This window comes from Excalfactoria chinensis, chromosome 6 (assembly GCF_039878825.1).
Source record: "Excalfactoria chinensis isolate bCotChi1 chromosome 6, bCotChi1.hap2, whole genome shotgun sequence".
NCBI lineage: Eukaryota > Metazoa > Chordata > Aves > Galliformes > Phasianidae > Excalfactoria > Excalfactoria chinensis.
In genome coordinates, this window is record NC_092830.1 from 488,423 (window position 1) to 507,185 (window position 18,763).

The window sequence follows — 18,763 nt, forward strand, 5'->3', positions numbered from 1 at the left end:
GAGCATCTCTATGCTTTCTCTAAGCAGAATGCTGTTTCTTATTTAAAACCTTTCAAATACCTCACCAGCCTTTATCTAGAAATTTAAACTGTTTTTCTTCTTCCCAATATATTTCACTAGCAAATTCCTACTTATTTGTTTTTACCAATGCAATTATTATCAGGCACTGCCATACCTGCTGCTGCCTAAAACCCAGACCTCTCCAGCAGAAGGCAATACCCCATCTATGGCATTTTTCGGGGGCACAGTCTCACATCAGAACACCAGTGGTTCAGCATGCCTTGCAACCAACGCTAAAGGCCCCCCAAATCAGATTTACTGCTTAACCTTGCCATTTTTTCCCCTGCTTATTAAAAAACTAAGTTACATTAAAATGTAAGATTTCATTCACTTATATCAAAGAAAACTTTTTAACATTAAACTTTTTCTTGGTGCTAGCCAGGACCTTAAATCCTAAGATTTATAAAGTGAAAAATAATCCCTGAATCTTTATAAGAAGTTCTTTTGGACTTCCTTAAAGAATCCCATTCTTCGATGAAATGAAATAGGAGTTACACTCAGCTGTAACACCGCTACCTCCTGAGGGAGGGCAGTAGCACCAGTGCAGGGAAGATGGTTTCTGTCCAGTGTTTCACTGAGCACTGTGCACAGCATAAGTGAAATATCTGGTTACTTCTCAGGAAAATGCTGTATCAAGACAGTAACAAGTATAGCTGAAGGGCAGTGTTTCTGCAGAGTTCACAAACACTCTTCTAAAGGTATGTTGAGCAAAGGATCACACACACTTTACACTTCTTGATTCAAAGCAGAAGAGATGTGAACCAGAGTAACCCATTGTTCAGCAGCAGTTACAAGAACATCATGACTGTCTTCACAGCTCCTTGATTTCATTGCCTTTTCAGACTGCAGTTCTCAGAGGAGCTTTGCAGCTGATACGGTGGATGCCAGCAGTGAAAGTCACGGCAGTAGGATGGCATACAGCCTCTTTCCCACTGTCACCAAGAGCATTTAGTCACTAGGAAGGAATTCTACCTTTAACATGCTGTGCTCATTACTACACCTACATCAAAAAGCACACTGATCACAGTGCATCATGACATGGCTTTGAACCAGTCGGCCAAGAAGTCATCATATCCCCTTAGTGATTTCCAGGAAGGCGCTCTACCCTCATAGCCTTTCCCTGATCTGTATTACTCTAAGTATCTTTTTTTCTGAGTGTCCTTGGATCCATTACCTGCACGTGGCTGCAGCTCATTGCACTTGAAACATCCAGAATGTCCTTGTTTCATATTGGTTTAGCACTTCTCTGGCAAATGTTGCCTCCCATCATATCACCTTTTAATATCTGACCTTGCTAACCTTTCATATATAACCTTCACTCGGTTTGAAAACCACAAATGCATCTTAGCTACTGGAATTAAGTAGTTTACTTCGATTGTATCAGTACATCTCCAATAGGATCGAGATGATCACTACCTGCAGACTGAAACACGTGGAAAATGGGCAGACGTCTAAGGAATGGCCCAGCAACTGCTCAGATTTGGAAGCAATGATCAGAAAGCTAACCAAACAATTAACATGAGCAGCAAAGTATCTGCCCTAGGATAGGTTGGTGCTGACTTTCCTGCCATTTATATTGACGGTAGAAGACTTGACTTGAGCTACAGACTTGAGAAATGGAAAACAGCTCTCTTGAAACCAGAGAGAACTCAGTTTGGTGAGCACAAGGAGAAATAGCTATCACCACTGCAAATAAAGACTTCACTGAACTACAGGACTTTAAAGAGAGTCTTGAAGGGTTAAGCCAAGCTTTTCCCCCACGGTAAATAATAACATTTCCAACCTCAGTGGGTGGGACACGATAGTCTGTCCAAAGTGGAGAGCTCTTTGCAGAACTTGGTCAGCTACAGAGAGAGAGTGGAAACAATCTACACGTATACCAAAAGAAACATGAAAAAGTCGTTCAGAGTAGCAGCACAAAACAGAAATGATAATTTGAGATTACACAACGCATTGGTGCAGAAGGAACATGGTGGTAAACCACTGTGAAAATCAGCGTGGATAAACAAAAAGCAAGAAAGGAATTTCCAGTAGTAATAACGATAATGGAATAGGCAGCGTTTTCTTCTTTGGTGTATGATTTCACTTCCTTCTCAGTTTCTGCATCAGTCAATACTACTAAAACAGTCCAGATTTCCATCCTCCAGTGTTTTTGCCTTTCAGACAGCAACTGAGCTATGGTCTTTTACACTACTGCCTATTACCTTCAGGCAATTTAGAAAAGACTAAGACAGAGCAAAACCAATGGAAACAGATCTAGCTTTCTCAGGGTTTATTTTATAGGGGCTGAGAGAAAGGACAGGCATCAATTCAAGGAACGCATTTGCATTATGTGAGTCTAAAGAACAGTCTGGGTGTGCTTCATGTAAGGTTCTGATGCAGGTCAGACTATCTGTTCGCATTAGTGGAAGAGGCACCAAAGTCGTTTGGTTTGTTGACAAAATTACTCAAAGAGGTTCACATCTACCACAGTCTATAGATACCTGCTATAAACACTTTCAAAGGCTCAGAAGGCCTTCAAAGGTTTTTGACACACGGGACATGCAACTGCAGCAAAGAACACACGCTTCTACCAAGGCAAGAAATGCTTCACCAGAGTGCTACCCCTGGGATGGGCTGAACTCCTTTGCCTCCTGGTTAGCTTAAGTAATCCCAAGGTCAAGTACATAACAGCCTAGAGCCCGCTCCTTTAGCCCAGACTCTCATTGATCTAAATCCTCTTCCCTCTCCTCCTGCCGTGTCTAATTAAATCACTAAGCTCTAGGTTGCAGCTCACACTGTGCTCAGAATCAGCTCATCCAGCCCACAACTCAGCTTCGTTAAGTGCAATTGTGGGAAGATCAAAAGAAATCAAAAGCTGAGCTGAAGATGGGGGTGGAAAAATGGAGCAGCACAGCTCCCAGGACCAGAAGGGGATAACCTGGACAACCACCTGCCAGGCAGCAAGGCAAGCAGGGCTCTGCCATTGCAGGCTGCCTCACCAGCACCAGGCAACACGCTCAGCCCCTTCCTGCTCCCTGCCACAGCCTCTCCTCTGGCCAGCTGCATCCTTCCCCTCTCTTAGCACAGCACCTCTTCACCCACACGAGCAGACCACTTTCTGCTACCCAGACTGCTGTCAGCTCTTCTCAATACAAACCACCTACCCTATCAGCTCCTTGTCATTTACCTCCCTGATAATAAAGCCTATAGAGAAGAGATTGCTATGGCATTATTTATGGAGTCCTGATGACTCGCATGACTCCTTGGTCCTCACTTCTGGTGCTTCTTATTTATTCCTTAAACACATGCTTTGAACCCTCCATTCCCTTCCCATGTATTTTATCTGCTAATCTGCTTCTTCCTCTCTTTTCTCAGCATTAATCAGAAGAAGCTTAAGGCAGTCACCGCTATAGATGGTGAAAAGCCATTCCCAAGCAGGAAAAGCTTACAGAAAAGTACAAAATCAGAGAATCATAGAGTGGTCTGGGTTGAAAAGGCCCACAGTGCTCATCCAGTTCCAACCCCCTGCTATGTGCAGGGTGGCCAACCAGCAGCCCAGGCTGCCCAGAGCCACATCCAGCTTGGCCTTGAATGCCTGCAGGGATGGGGCATCCACAGCCTCCTTGGGCAACGTGTTCCAGTGTGTCACCACCCTCTGGGTGAAAAACTTCCTCCTAAAATGGCATAGATGAATCTGGGAACTAAGGAATAACACTTCTGTTACTCTTCTAGCGAGTGGTGGGTCTGAATTAAATAACAGTTCATTTAACTAGAGCTGATTACTTAAAACAGAACTGTACACTCTATTATATCCAGACAGTGCACTGTTGCAGGTATTTTAATAGACCTGGATTCAACTTACCTTTTGAAGCGAGGCAGGATGTCCTAAAATCTGGCATTAGAAACAGCATCACAGCTATGCTGATATCCCGTGAGGACTGAGTTTCAGGCAGTAATTCCTGTTCTGATGTGTTCTGTCCTTAGCACCAACAGGAATACCTGCGCAGATGCAGTAAACCAGTAACAGGTGTAACCATTTTTGTCCTCCCAGAAACATACGGAACTGATCGCCCTCGAAGGATTTCATTAGAGGAAAAATTCAAAACAAAGGGTGGAGAACAGGAATCCAGAGTTCACATCTGTTTTCCAACAGCATGAGTTAATGCCCTGACTCCACAGCCTGCGGTGAATGCTGATCTTGTTCATCTATTTGTCCACAGTCTCACAAGGCTTTTCATGTCCTGGATGAACATTAAGTAGAAATTGTTTTGCGGGCACTTCTCTTTCCGTTCATGATTACAAAATTTCCCTCTGGCAGCTAAACCGACTTCTCTTGTTAAATAGCAGCATTAGGTAAGTATTCACATTATCTCCCAACGATGTTTAGCAGCTGGAATTAAAGAGGCAAGATGCCGGCCCCATGCAGTAACCGCTAACTGTACCAGTTCTTGCTGAACAGGATCCACCAGACAGCAGGACAGAATAAAATCATACCATGTTCTTACTCAGTCTCTGCCTTGGAGTAAGTGCCAAAAGCATGCCTGAAGAAAAACAGAAGGTAACGATGGGACAAGGTCTACTAACATCCTGCTACAGCATCCTTCTTCCTAACCCACATTCATCTCAAAAGCAGCCTTAACCTGGGATTCTTACTACATCAGCTGCAAAGTAATAGACGTACTATAAATCTCCAGGGGAGTGACAGTGAAGAGATTAGCTTGGCTTCTCTCTCTGGCAAATCATACTTCCTTCAGAATCTGTCCACGATCTTGCAGTAATTAAGGCAAAAATGAGAACAGGATGACTATTGGTCTGAAATGGGATTTATTCCAGTTGTTTCTGTTTCATTAAACATCTGTATCTCACGGCTAGCTCATATGGTAAATCCTGAATTCCAGGGCTACACATGCACAGCTGATGAGCTTTCTAATGGAGAAAGGTACACAGACATTAAGTAACACAGACCTCTGTTTCACTGCCATTTCTCATCACCCATGTTCAGCAAGGCACTAGTCAACAGATGAACAGCTTCTCAGACATGAATTACTCCTTCACAGAGTGAAAATGTTCGTCCAATTTCAAGCCATTATTTCCTTTAATCGGCGTGGTGTGCAACACTGGCCTGCTAAAGTCACCAGCTGAATCATTCCCATTTGAAAACAATCAAGTACTTCCCCCATGAGTGTTATTTTCAACGCTGTTATTTGCTGTGGATTCACAGAATTATTTCACATTTTTTTATGTGACTCAAATGGGTGGATGCAAAGTTGCAACAGCAAAAGGATGCAGTTTTCTGTAATAATAATAATAAATAAAACAAGCAGTATGCATTACCAGAATCCCATCCGTGCAACATTAAGTTAGGAGGCAACGGTCAACTTCAGATTCACTAATTCAGCTCTGTCAGGATGAAGTTGTATTTTCTCTAGAGAGAGCAGGCATGTTACACAGATTGCTCCATAGGGGCTCCTGCAGCACAGCTGGGCTTATTGGCATCCGTGAGATCTGTGAAATGAAAGGACCTAACAGCTGGCTAAAAACACAGAACAATCAGTAAGACACCACTCGCTAACACCCCACACGACCCACCTTCAGTCTTGTGATTCAGGTTTCTTGCAGCTGATTGCTCAGGAAGCTGAAGTCACAGATGCGTGGACAGCCTGAACCCATCAGCTGCTTACCTAATGCTGGCAAAGAGAACCCAGCTTAGAGTGCTGGCACCAAGATGATACAAAGGAATTGCCTCCAGAGAGAAGCTGACTCACTGCTGGCCTTCGGCATAGTACAAAACGTATTGTTTCGGAGAAGGCCGGACCAGAGCGCTCTGCTCCATGACACACGTTTGTTAAACTTGCCCAAGCAAGGTACAAACGGAGCTGATCTCATCAGCACCTTGTAATACTGCATGGGTTTGTTTTTTTTTTTAAATGGAATCTAAGACTGTGCCTTCATGGCAGTGACAAGAGAACATCACACTCTTTCATTTCCCTTTCAAATCAAGTTAGTAACCACAAATTCAAACTGCTATCAAACAGATTGAAGAGGGGACTGCACTGGGGGAGAAGGCAACAGCCCATAAGACCTGCAACACCAATGGGAGCTGCTCCCATGAGCAAGAGATGAGGAGGGATTGTGCTGGGGGTGTGGTGCTGAGTTACCGCAATTGAAAGCTGTAAGTGGCAATGTCTGTTTCTGGCAGATATCACACCACTCCAAGGTACCTTCTTCCATTTGCTCACCAAGTGATACACTCCTTGGAAAGCTAATTCCTGCTTCCCCTGGACAGGCTGCAGTCCTGTTCTTCCAAAATCAGCCTCTCCAAGCAATGCACTCTGCTTCCACATATACTCAATTACTGCTTCATCCCAGCAGTCAGGCAGTGAGTAAGTAAAGAGGGTGAAAATAATTCATCTCTTCTAGAAGAACCATGAAACCAAGCCTGATTTTACATAAGGGATTCTGCAACCTCCAGGTGGTGAGAACGTCAGGTCATAAGCAGCTGGCAGCTAACAAATAAATAAATGAGGAATCCCCACAGACCCTGGTGGGCAAACGCCTTCTCCCAAGGGAACATCCACAGTAACCTCGTGCCGATTTCCTTGTCCTTCTGTGCTAAATCCAGGATGGAGATCATTCTCTTGTTTTCATCTCCGCAGTGTAAGGCGCTCTCCTTTCCCTACATGGATGGGTGTTTGACTGTATTTTTGTTCCTGGAAGTAATCTCCATTTAATTTTCTCTCTGTTTCAATTACAGTCATGAGGGACTGCAATTCAACCTTTGCCAAGTTTATGCTCAGCCATACTCCAGTCCACACTGCCAGATGTCATGCCCAATGATACGATCTTCCTCTTTATGGCACACACGTCCTCTGCTGACATACAGCCTTTGTTTATTCTGCTTCTCCTCCCTCAGCGCTCCATGGTATCTCTATGACCTACTTGCTTTTGCCAAGCCTTTGGTTCATCCAAGAAAGAAATGCAGAAAGGCTGCAAGAAAACAAAGTAAAAAAAACAACACAAACCCCCTCCACGCTCCCAAAATAGACTCAAACCTTGTGTTTGCTCTCCCTTTTGCCAGACTGCCTGCTGGCAGAAATCCCCATCCCTGTTCACTGGTATGCTTTCTTTGGCTGCTGGTGTCTTGGGAACATCTCAACAGCTGGATTTTGTGCAAACCTATATTCATATGATCTCATTATATTCTCATATATGGACATTTCCAAGATGAATACGCTGAAGAATGCTTTCTCTGATGGTAATCAGTGACTAACTTTCCAGAAGACAAATAGCTTTATAGATATCACATACTCTCTGCTACACCCAGATCTTCTGCCTTGCACTGAACAACCTACTTTGCAGTTTAACTGCAGATTCCTGACATAAACCCTGAATATTTTCTAACTCACAACGCTGATTAAGAGCTGTTCATCTCCAGCCTCATTCTGAGTGTTTACCAACAGCAGTAATCAATTTAGGCAATTACCCAAGATGACCAAAACGCTTTAGACAGGTAGCCCTACTGAACACCAGAATCTTACTTAGCATAAGTGTTTCTTTTGGCTGCATTTCCCTCATGCAGAAAGAGCTTCTCTCACTATAGAAACAACCTCCGAACTACGATACTAGAGGAAATCCTCACTGTTTTCTTGACTTTCCTGTGGGCACCAGATCTCACCGTGGTCAAACACAGCACAATTAGACAAATAAGAAGGAGCCACCTTGGAAGAATATAGCTGTTTCATGAACCTGAGATGAATTCATTAGGAATCTCCAGGAAATGTGCAATAAGGAGCTGAGCGACCTCTGCAGCGGTGGTCCAGAACGGCAGTTTCAATCTATTTTTATAGCTTTTCTGGTGTAGAGGGAAAAACCAATTCAATGAACGTTCATTGCTTTTTAATAGTATACTGTAGAGCACAGCAGAAAAGCATCCAGAAATCAGCTCCCTTAGAAAGAGCACAAGAGGGAGATTCTGCTTGAGAAAGGCAATTAGTATAAGGGCAAAGGTCCAGGAGAAACATACTCAGGAAACAGAAACCAACTACTCATAAGTGTCATCCTGCCCCCCAGGCTTCTCTCTCCAAAGTAGCACAAGGCTCTCACTCCTGCAGGTCAACATCCTGCTGGTAAAGAAGTGACCGGCACAGCATTTGCATGTCCTCTGTCTGTTGGCTTCGCTTCCACTTCCCCTGTAGCCTCAACACAGACAACCTCTTACTTCAGCGGTCACGCCTCTGTACGGCATGTGCAGCCTTAGTTGTACATGAGCTTTGCAATGCATTCCTAACTTGCTCTGTAATATCTACAACTTGTTAAAAATTTAACAGTTTGCATGGAAATCTATTTATTTTTTTAACTCAGGCAACACAAAACGCTTGGCAAACATTTTTTTGTTGCTGTTCTTTCTTAAGTTGTGTAGGATTATTAATACTCCTTCAAAGGTAGGAAGCTAAAGACCTGCAAAGTGGGAGGGATGTGGCCGAGGTTGTGCCAGGAACCTGCAGCAGGCTCAGGGCCAGAGGCCTACATCCTCACACACCTCATACACAGACACTTATCCACATGACACCCATGAGCTCTGGAGATAAACATTTCACTTAGACCTGCTTGAAACCAAGCAAGCATTTAGAACACCGTTGACAGAGCTATCTTTAGGCACAGTGTTATCACATCTAACTTATTTCCAACACCTTCCCAACTGGGAAGAGCTCTGAGGAGCTCCTGTCGCTTTCCAAAGGCAAGGCATCACCAACACAAGGCTGCTGCGCTCAGTCCAGCACAACTTTCGCCTGCCCAGAAGAGATTTTTCTCTGCAGTCCTAAAAACAAACGACACAAGAGCCCCGATTTTGCACAACCCTAACGATCCCATGTTCTCCAGCGTTCCTGCTTCCCACACCCTAGACCAAATCCTGCAGGGAAAGAAACATCCCTTCCCTTTCCCCCCTTCCTTTTCTTGCCCCCCTTGCCGTACTTACTGGATTCAGAGTTTTCCAGCACATTCCACTTGTAGGCTGCATAAATAAATACAGGGTAAAATCTTTGGGGGAGCTTGGAGTGCTGCCAGCCTGCCTGGATAACTGGGCTTTTTGTGGAGCTGGAAGGGTGGTGTTCTTTTTTTTTTTCTTAAAGGGAGGGAAGAAGAAGAAGAAAAAAAAAAGCACAGCTTCAGAATCTTGGCTCAGCCTGGGCATATTTCCTCCTAGCTCTGGCTAAACCTCAGCACGAACTGCTGGACGGACAGACGGAGCAGTCTATGCACAGCCTGGGAGGGAGCCTGCCGTGCTCTGCACCAGGACCAGAGCGGAGTGCGTGACCATGCTGCTCATCTGGGTGCTGGCGTTTGCTGGAGTCCTGCAGGAACAGGAGCTCTTCGGTGAGTGACTCCAAGCTTGAAAAGCACAAACTGCAGCATGGTGAAAGACTTTGCATGGGGGCGGGCGGGGGAGATAAAGAATTGCTTCTTCTATGGGTTTTCTATGAAGGTGTCACAGGTACGCGTCCTCTTCAGGGGAATATCTCTAATTCTGTGCTACTGAATCTGTCCTAAAGGCACACTGCTTTCTTAGAGCTATTTCTGTACTCACAGCAGCAGGGAAATACACTATCAGTGTATTTTCACAAGTTGACATGTGCTGCACCCAGCACCTCCATCATCAATGCTCTGGAGCCTTTACAACAATGCATACGAAACCTCACAGAACAAAGGCCAAAGTTCAAGGTGAACAGAAACAATCTCCTTTACTCAAGACCTCCTTTATAGATGTGCTGCTTAACAGTACCACATTTTTGTCTCTTCTGCTTTGGATTATTGTTGAGATTCTTGAGGCTCGCAGTGCCTTCTTCAAATACCTTGGGAGTAAGTAGCAGAAACACACAGCAGCTGATAAACTGGCATCTAAGTTGCACTTTAAGAGCAGGGCTGGTGCTAACCTAACCTGTAATAGCATTTCAGCTGATGGTATGGCTGAGAGCTGATCTGTTCAGCCAGTCCCAGGATTTATAGTCCCCTTGCTACCACAAACCTGGCTTCACAGCCTGTTTGCATTACATGTTTTTCTGCTAGCTGAGGCCCAGCATCATTCCCCCTCTGCTCAGACTGCTTGACAACACACAGTGTTTGTATCCTGTGGCAGGGCAGCGAGTTTCCATTACAATCCAAACAGTTCCCAAACAACTGTTTAGTCCCCTCTGCCCCCAAGTCCCACACACTCTTCCTTGCCCCATCTCCCTCCCACACAACTGGCTTCATAACATTTATCTGTGACCAACTGAATTATCAGTTCTAACAAGGGCGCTCTGGCTGGTTTCCACCCCATGAGTACGGCAGGAAAAATGTTTTTGTTTATTTGCTCCCTATATATATATATTATTTTACCTACAAGAAAAGGAAAAAGGAAAGAGAAAGCCTCAGTCTCAGAACAGCTCTCACCACAGGGAGGCAGGAGGAAATACTTATTAGTAAGGTGATCTGTAACTGTCTGTACTGGCTGGTTTCTTCTGGTTGAGCTGAGGAAGGGTTTGAGTTTGTGCCTGTCACAGCCAGGTGTGTATCTTGGCTGGCTGAAGGACTTCAGAGCAGTCATTCCTACTGTCCCTTTTCTACCTTGGAGATGAGGAACATGACTTCTTATTTTATTACAGATCCTTCCCCTGACCGCTCCACCCCCATGATTCATCCATTGGTTTTTCCTGTTTTGTTTGGCAACAGTTCCTCTTAAAAATGGCTTGGGGTTGGACAGAATAGAGCTTATGTTTTTATTCAGCTATTAACAGGAACTATTTCATGTTCACAGCATCAGCTTTCAAGTGGCTCAAGGTGAGAGGTTAGTGTGGGTGTCCAGCTGAAACAATTACAGGCTCTCACCTGACGTCTGCAGCTTTTCATTCCTAGCTGCTACTGCTGGGTTAGTTTGTGAGATGGTGCTGCTGCTAAAACAGCATTCAATATAGTCACGTGCACCGGGCCATTTGATACCTGTCCCATTTAAACACACTGCCATTCCTATAAAAAGCTCAGGGCAAATAGTTCTGAGGGCGTAACATCCCAGCAGCACAGTGTCTCCTATGCATTTATGCGTAGCAGAGAGGTGACCCGGAGTCCTCAGGTAAACAACTATCAGGCAATCAGGTAAGCAGGCTGGGCCCTGTGACACACTCCAGTTAGCCGAGCATACCCAGTACTGAGTGTGTTACTGGGAAAAGAGCAACTGGGGAGCCTGAGTGGAACCACTACTGCTCGGTACTGCACACTGTGGTCCGGTTAGGTGTTTTAAGCAGTCTAAGTTCATCTGGCTTTTAATGCAAGAAAAGGCAAAACAAAGCATAAGGGAATGTTTTTTTTCCCCTCAAGGCTGGGTAGATTAATCAAGTTTTGGACTGAATGGCCAACTATAAAGGCAATATTCAGCAATCAGAGGCAGGCTACTGTTTAGAAACTGAAGAGGGAAAAATAGAACACAACCAAACCTTCAGAACTGCCTATTTTTGCACAAAATCAACTGCTTGCACTCTCATAAAGCAGTACTGTGCTCCCAGATGATCAAGCTTCAAAACAGTGTATTTAAATCCACAGTAAAACTCATGAGAGGTACTATCTGAAACCAGCCTGAGTCATCATTTTCTACTAATGAGCCAGCAGTAGTTTCATCTACACCCCATGTAATAGGTGTTTCCTTTCCCTATGGGAGCCTACAGCCATTACTGTCCCCAACTCAATAGAAGTTTTTTTTCACTATTAGGACAAAACTGTCAAGATAGTCTTCCCTGTACCATGATATTTCTTTCTATTGGCCAAAACTTATTCACATGCAAACTACACAGCCACAGAGTTGACTAGTTATAGTCACAGACTCACCTCACACCCTGTTCCCTGTGATTGCAGCTCCTATTACTTAACACAGCCCAAAAGCCACATCCTCAGAAATCCTCATCCCCAGATACCAGTGGTCATCCTCAAATATAGGGGCGGCATCAAATATTCACCCCTCTGACCACCTCCATTCTCTAAACCAGATTAAGCTCACCCATTTCACATAACTTACATTCTTTACATGTGCCACAGCATGCTTCCTTTTCTTCCTGAAATGGCTCATCCTCTTCTGCATACACAAGTATCTCTTTTACAGCTACTAGCTGTAATTATCCCAACACTTTGCCTTAGTTTCAAAACCAAATCCATATGTAAACAGAAATAAATATAAAGGGAAACATGCGTTTGTAGCCCAAAACATCAGAATATCCTCTCCTAAGTTGCAGAATGATTAAGAGCAACTTACCCACCAGCCATTAGACCATCCTTCTTTTCTCTTTGATCTCTTGTAGCCATTTTCCACTGCAAAAGACAACATTCACTGGCTGCTTGGCACAAGAAGATCAGCTCACTGGAAATCTATTTCAAACCAAGAGAGGAACATTTTCATTCTTACCTTCCTTTATGTAAAAATATACAAAACTCAGGTGCTTCGTACATCCAAAGGTAACAGGAAGGTTGACATAACTGGAAACTAAGCTTGTTGCCTTGAAGAACAGTCCCCCAAACTAAACATGACTAACAGTCTTGGCTTAAGACAGACTTAGGTATGAAAGCATTAATACTGATAGACTTTTGAAGTTCTATCTTTTCCATACTCAGCAGCAAGTTTAATTCAACTACTTTTGCAAACCTTGAGTTAACCCTTTAAAGCTATGTTCACGCTTTAATGTTGAGTCCAATAGTATAGTTAGATAAGAAACACTGTAAGCAAGAATTGGCAACTGCCTTTGGTTGTCCATGTTCTTCCCAGCTGAGCTGGAAGGGGTCGCCAAAGGTGATGATTTTTTTCCCTTTGGAACACAAATCCATCACTACCAGCTTTGTTTTCTCAGTAGGAGCTTTCCCATCACTTCTTGCTATATACTACAGGAATACAATAGTAGTGCTAAACCTAAGGTAGTACAAACAGGAACATGCAGTGCAACATGTCTCCTCCAATAGCTATAAATGTCCCTTCTATTTGCTTTCATCTATCATACGACTTCAGCTTTTATATGGCATCTGGTTCCATTTTTGGTCTCACTTGTCTTTCATTTGGCCTGTGGTCTGCTTTGGTTTACCTCGCGCTCCCTGCTGAGCACAACATGAACTCTCAGTCAATTCTCAAAACCGCAATGGTTACAGAACATAGCAAAATAGAAAGGCTTTTTTAAACAACTTTAAGACCAATAGGGAACAAAATGGTCACTTAGCTCAACCTTCCCCATAACCCAGCCCAAAGAACCCAACCCAGTATTTTCTACAGCTAGTCCATATCTTCAGTTTGACTTGTAATGCATCTTTGAGAATTATCCTTATGAACAGTACAAGCAATGCAGAGGGTACTTTCAATTACCAACTCAATTCATTGGCTTAAAAATGTGTTTTGACTCGAATTGGTGTGTTCCAGCTTGCATTGCTGTGAAGCTTTAATTTAAAACAATTTTTTTTCCCCTACCAGATGCCTTTGTGACACAGGTACACAGACAAGTGTTTGCTTATATGTACAACTAATGGTCGGGGGCCAGACAGAGGGGAGCAAAAATGCCATCTGGTAGCACCTTTACTGGTCAAGTGGCAGTTAACATTACCCTCTGATTTCTGACATCAACTTCAGTCTGAGGTGCACGTTTACTTATGTCTACATATTATATATGCACACACTAGGTATATACCTATATAGATTTATATACATTATAAAAAGCTATTCAGCAGTTATATACTCACATCTGTATTTAGTGTGAGAGCAGGTGTGAGCACCTACCTGGAATTCAGATACTGCCATGTAAAGATCATTTGAAGAAGTTCACACATATAAGAGGCAATGACACAACCACTGTACTTCCTTACACCCAATAGCAAGCTTCTTGTTTATGAGGGTCCTGCTTCAACTTCTCACACAAAAGCACTTCTACCCGCTGGCATCCTTAAACCTCACTCAAACTCTGTTTCTCTGCTCCTTCTACTGGTTTCTGACGGTACCACAGCACAGGGCAGTAGAATCACCCTTGAATGGGTACCTGACACAGGACAAAACGTACAAGACAAAAATTAAGTCAGAATTTCTAGATGATTAGCAGAATAAATGACTTAAGAGTTTAATCCTCGCTCTTATAAAAGCGTGGGTCACCACAGTGACTCAGATATATGTCATATTTATGCACAAGGGACTGGACGTGTCCTGTGAACACCCCATCCCAGAGATAAAGGCTGTGGGCTAGCTAAATAACCAGCAGCCAAAAGCTCAAGCTGGAGCTCTGAGAATAGCAGAACCCAAGGAACTGCACTGACCAAAGCACTGTCTGCCTGATCCACTGTCCCTTCCCAAAGTAACCCATTCTGGTGCGGTGGTGAAGGGCACCACAAACACAAAGGCATCTCTGCTGTGGTAAGAAAGCTATCATCCAGGCAGAGACACAGACACTACCTGACAGGACTTCTTCTGGATCACAGTCCCCAGGCCATGAAACCTGGGCACTAAATACATTTTGCTTTTAAGACAGATTTTCTCCTAACTCCTGTCACTCTCTAACAAGTGATATCAGATGTTTTATGAGACACTTCGGCCTGGACCATTTGCCATCTTTTCCAGTCACAGCATTAGCACTGTGGTTGTAGGTCTATTAGGCTTGATGAGATACTTCCTCCCCCTCCAAGCAGTCCACTGCAATCTATAAATTTGCAGTGCACCCTCACTGCTAGAAAGCTGTCTCATTCAGCATCAAAAAAGTACCAACCACCCCAAGGAGCAGAAGGCTATTGAGACCCGCATTTCACAGTAGCTTCTTTCTTCAGCTGTGTGCACATATATAAAGCAGTATTAAGTCAGTCATCCATTACACCTCACCTACCTGTGCACATTCACAGTGTCAGTCAGCCCATGCAAAATGATGTGGTTTGGGCAGGAAAGAAACATCTTTAATACAAATGGGATAAGCTGAAGTTATGACTGAAGTGGCATTTTGAGCAGGACCTCATCGCATCATGTTTATTTGACCGTTTCCTTAGAGAACTTAAAGTTCTTTGTCAGGAGAAAGTTGAAAGGAGCCCCTGCAGAGTGCCAGCAGGTATGTTCCCTGTGCCATTACAGTTTGGAAATATCAGAGTCTCTGAGTCAGTCTGATTTAAGCAGGACAGTTACTTTTACTCTTCCAAAGGCAGAACTCTGGGTCTTCTGTAGACCAGCGTGATATGAGATGCACAACCAGAGAAAGAGAAGTGGCCAACACTGACTTAAACTAGGCAGCATTAGCTCTCCTGCATTTCCCATTTCTAGGAAATGCACAAAACTAAACAAGCCTGGCACACAGCTCACGGCTGCCCAAAACTCCACAAACACTTAGGCCTGGTGCTGGCCCTCACCCAAGCTTTCCACTCCACCTTATGACTCAAGGCCGTGCCTCTGACACGATGGGCATCAGTTCAGCATGCTGCTGAATCAGGCACGACACAGAGATAGAGCTGGGAATACTGGAAAAGTGGAAATCCTATTAATAACTGACAGTAAAAGAAGAGCTTATCTTGTTATTATACTATCGTTGGAGCAGAAAAGGTTTGTAGAGAAAGACCGGCCATTGCTTGGCAGCCTCCATTTCTGACACAAAAATCCAGATTTCCACATTGCTTTAACTGTGATAGAAAAAAAACCAACACGTAAATTAGCAGAATTTTTTGGAGCGTGGTTCAACCTGATTACTTAATTAGAGAGTAACAGCATTCCCAAAACACCACCAACAACCGCAAAGCAGCTGCCTTCGACATAGCTGCCATATTTCAAGTCTCGGTAAGCACTAAACGGGCACAGTACATCTTTGGGATCCTGTCCTCACAGCACCACCTCCTGGTGAATGCGCAAAAACCCAACCCTACAAGTCCAACGTACTGAAATATACTGGCTAAAACACTGCCAAAGCATTGTTTAAACAACACCACACCTAGTTCATTAGGTCACATTTTATTCCTCTCCTCCTCCCTGCCCTGTGCCCTCAGGGGCTCTATTCCAGCTCACAGCACAGCTCAGATACCATCAAACTGCTGCAATCCTTACCAAAACATTTATACCAGATAACACCTAAATCCACAGTGCAAACTTATCACCAAGCACTGCACCAGGTTCAAATTGCTGCTCTCACACAGCACTATTGGAAACAGCCACAGCTGTTCCTCCTGTGCCAACCATAACCAAGTTATGGAAAAGAAAATGCTCCACTAAAGCACAAACAGCAGCAGATACTGCTCATACATGGAGTACAGCTATGGGTCTATCTGTATTTAACTGAGTTGCTCCCACCCAGGACGAGATGCTTAATAAAGAATGCTCTTGAGCAAGCCAAATACAACCTCAGAAGTCACAAAGGTAAATGTTATGACTAAGAAGGTACTGTTAATGTAATTGTGGCTGTTTTTTCAGCTGCTGCAGACCCTACCAGTCTCTTACCTGGAAGTCAGGGAAGCCGGTGCCACGAACGTGATACAATGCACGAACGCTTAGATATTATTGAAGAGGTAAGAGCTGTAGCATTGGTTCCTTGAATACACTAAACCTCTGTCCCTATCTTTTGGCTACAGAAAATGTTGTATTGTAAATGCTGTAATTTAAGTCTTGCCAAATAAAATTCTAATACTTGTGCCACTAGAGGCCAGTATAACATGAAAAATACCTTAAATTGCAATCAACGAGTAAATCAGCTGTTAGCAACATGGGATAGCAGGATATCCCTTTAACGAACACATTTGGTACACAGTTCCTTCCACGTGACCCCTTGACTGGTCCTCTCCACATTTTTATCCTTTTCTTCCATTAGAAGGTAATAAAAACTGTGGAGCACCTAGAATCAGAAGTCAAATCACTCCTCAGTATCATCAGTGAGACAACATCAGACCTCCCCGTTGCCACAGGAACCCCACTGATAGACATTTTTTATGGTAAGTATCTAGTGGGACATAAGCTAAGCCAACAACAGTGTTGCCCGTGCTATACTGAAAGCCATCTTCTTACCATATCAGATGAGAGATAATTCATTCACTCAATTCATTGCTGGGAAGGCCTCAGTTGAAATACACGATTCAGTTTTTGACAGTGTCACAATCTGCACTAAAGAGAGGGGAACAAAATAAACCAACCAGGCAAGGAGCTAGATATAGGAGGTACACAGAAAGGCAGATCAACTGGGGATATTAATGTTGACCAATTAAGTTTGAAACGGCCCATTTGAGTAAGGCTGCTGCAAAGACAACAGCTCTGTTCCCTCACCACTGCAAAAAGTAGGTAAAACAAGAACCAGAGAAACAAAACAGATTCAAGAAAAACAAGACGTAACTTTCATCCAAGGACAGTGAACCTTGGCAATGGTAGGACTACAGTTTCCCCAGCACTAGAAATGCTAGACAGCACTCTGTTCTCTTCCGTCTCTGCCTGCCTATCAATAGTTCATTTAAGAGGCAAGAGACACTGCTGGTAGAGCGCAAACCTCTTGTAGAAAGGCATGAGCAACACCCAGCAACTGTTATGAAGTCAGTTTGGTCATTTTATCTAAGAAAGAGTCCCAGTGAAGTGTTAATTTGAAATGGAAATTCCAAGTCAACCTCTGCCTAATTGCAACACGTACAGTAAGTACTGCTCAGATTCATGTTGCACTGACTACCACCTCGTCCAAGAATTGCAGAGCTCTACCACCTTCCTTCTGTGCTTTGATCAATCAAACAGTTCTCTCTGTAAAGTAACAGGTATCACACTTTAAATAACATTTATCCAGAAAGATTGATCCTGACCTTGTAATAACTACATCATATCTTCTTCATACAGATGCCAGCTGAGCAGAGCAGAGACTGAAGAGAGCTGAATTTAACGGGAAGGCTGTTGTAAACAGTTGCAGCTCATTTAAAAAGCCCCCAAGGTGTTCCCAGAACTTGAGCAGAGACGTACAATCCTGAAAGTACTTTTCATTCTGTGTCCTTGTGCTTTTCAATAAAAAGCTATTTGCTTCTAGATGTCATTTCAAAGCTTTGTGTTTTACATCTTTCGGTGGCCGCACTTCATCAAAACTGCATTTCAAGTACAGTGTTCTCAGTAAGGAAAATAAGATCAGACAGGGTGCTGGAACAAAACACAGCTAACCAACCTCTCCATAGTTCAAGAAGATCTTCCATCCCTGGCACAAACTGAGGCCTTGCCATGAGTGCAAACTGTTGAAGAGACACTTTAAGCTGCAATTGCCCCTCGAGATGAAGTTAAATTTCATGGAGGGTGAATATCTTCAACACACAAAACAGTCATTAAAACATGCAAAGGAGAACAGATGGGGGAATCGAAAGGTTTGGAAAAGAAAAGGCATACACTTTAAAAGAACGAAAACATTTCAAGCCCCTATCCATTTACCTGCTTTTCTCGCATCAGCGCATTTCTCCCCAGTACATAATGATACTGTTCCATTTTATAGAATAAAAAAAAATCTGTTTATGGATTTGGATATACATTCAAAACATCTGAATTCTTCCACGACAAACAGCAACACAGCTTCCTCTAGGGGAAAAAAAAGACCGACCTGGCCTTTACAGAAAGCTGTGTGCACTCGCGCATACAGTAAGAGGAGTTTGCACATACTTGATTAATAAGCAATCCCTTTTTACCAACCTGCCTCTAGGTTTCTTCAGCTTCGGAGCTGTTTCTTTCCAAACATTTCTATTTCTGCACTTTCATTTTGAGAAC

The 18,763-nt window shown here is 43.5% G+C and overlaps 1 protein-coding gene across 1 annotated transcript; it reads left to right on the forward strand.

Moving 5' to 3' along the window:
- Window positions 1-9,052: 9,052 nt before the first annotated feature.
- On the forward strand, window positions 9,053-18,677 carry PLAC9 (placenta associated 9). Its single transcript, XM_072340214.1, has 4 exons — window positions 9,053-9,417; window positions 16,466-16,560; window positions 16,860-16,980; window positions 17,861-18,677. The coding sequence occupies exons 1-4, from the start codon at window positions 9,360-9,362 to the stop codon at window positions 17,869-17,871; spliced, it is 285 nt and encodes a 94-aa protein (XP_072196315.1). The 5' UTR covers window positions 9,053-9,359; the 3' UTR covers window positions 17,872-18,677.
- Window positions 18,678-18,763: the final 86 nt, after the last annotated feature.

Coding starts and splice junctions, on each gene's coding strand:
- PLAC9 (XM_072340214.1), top strand. CDS start 9,360: ATGCTGCTCATCTGGGTGCTGGCGTTTGCTGGAGTCCTGCAGGAACAG. Junction 9,418..16,465: donor GCAGGAACAGGAGCTCTTCG/GTGAGTGACTCC, acceptor CTGTTTTTTCAG/CTGCTGCAGACCCTACCAGT. Junction 16,561..16,859: donor GCTTAGATATTATTGAAGAG/GTAAGAGCTGTA, acceptor TTCTTCCATTAG/AAGGTAATAAAAACTGTGGA.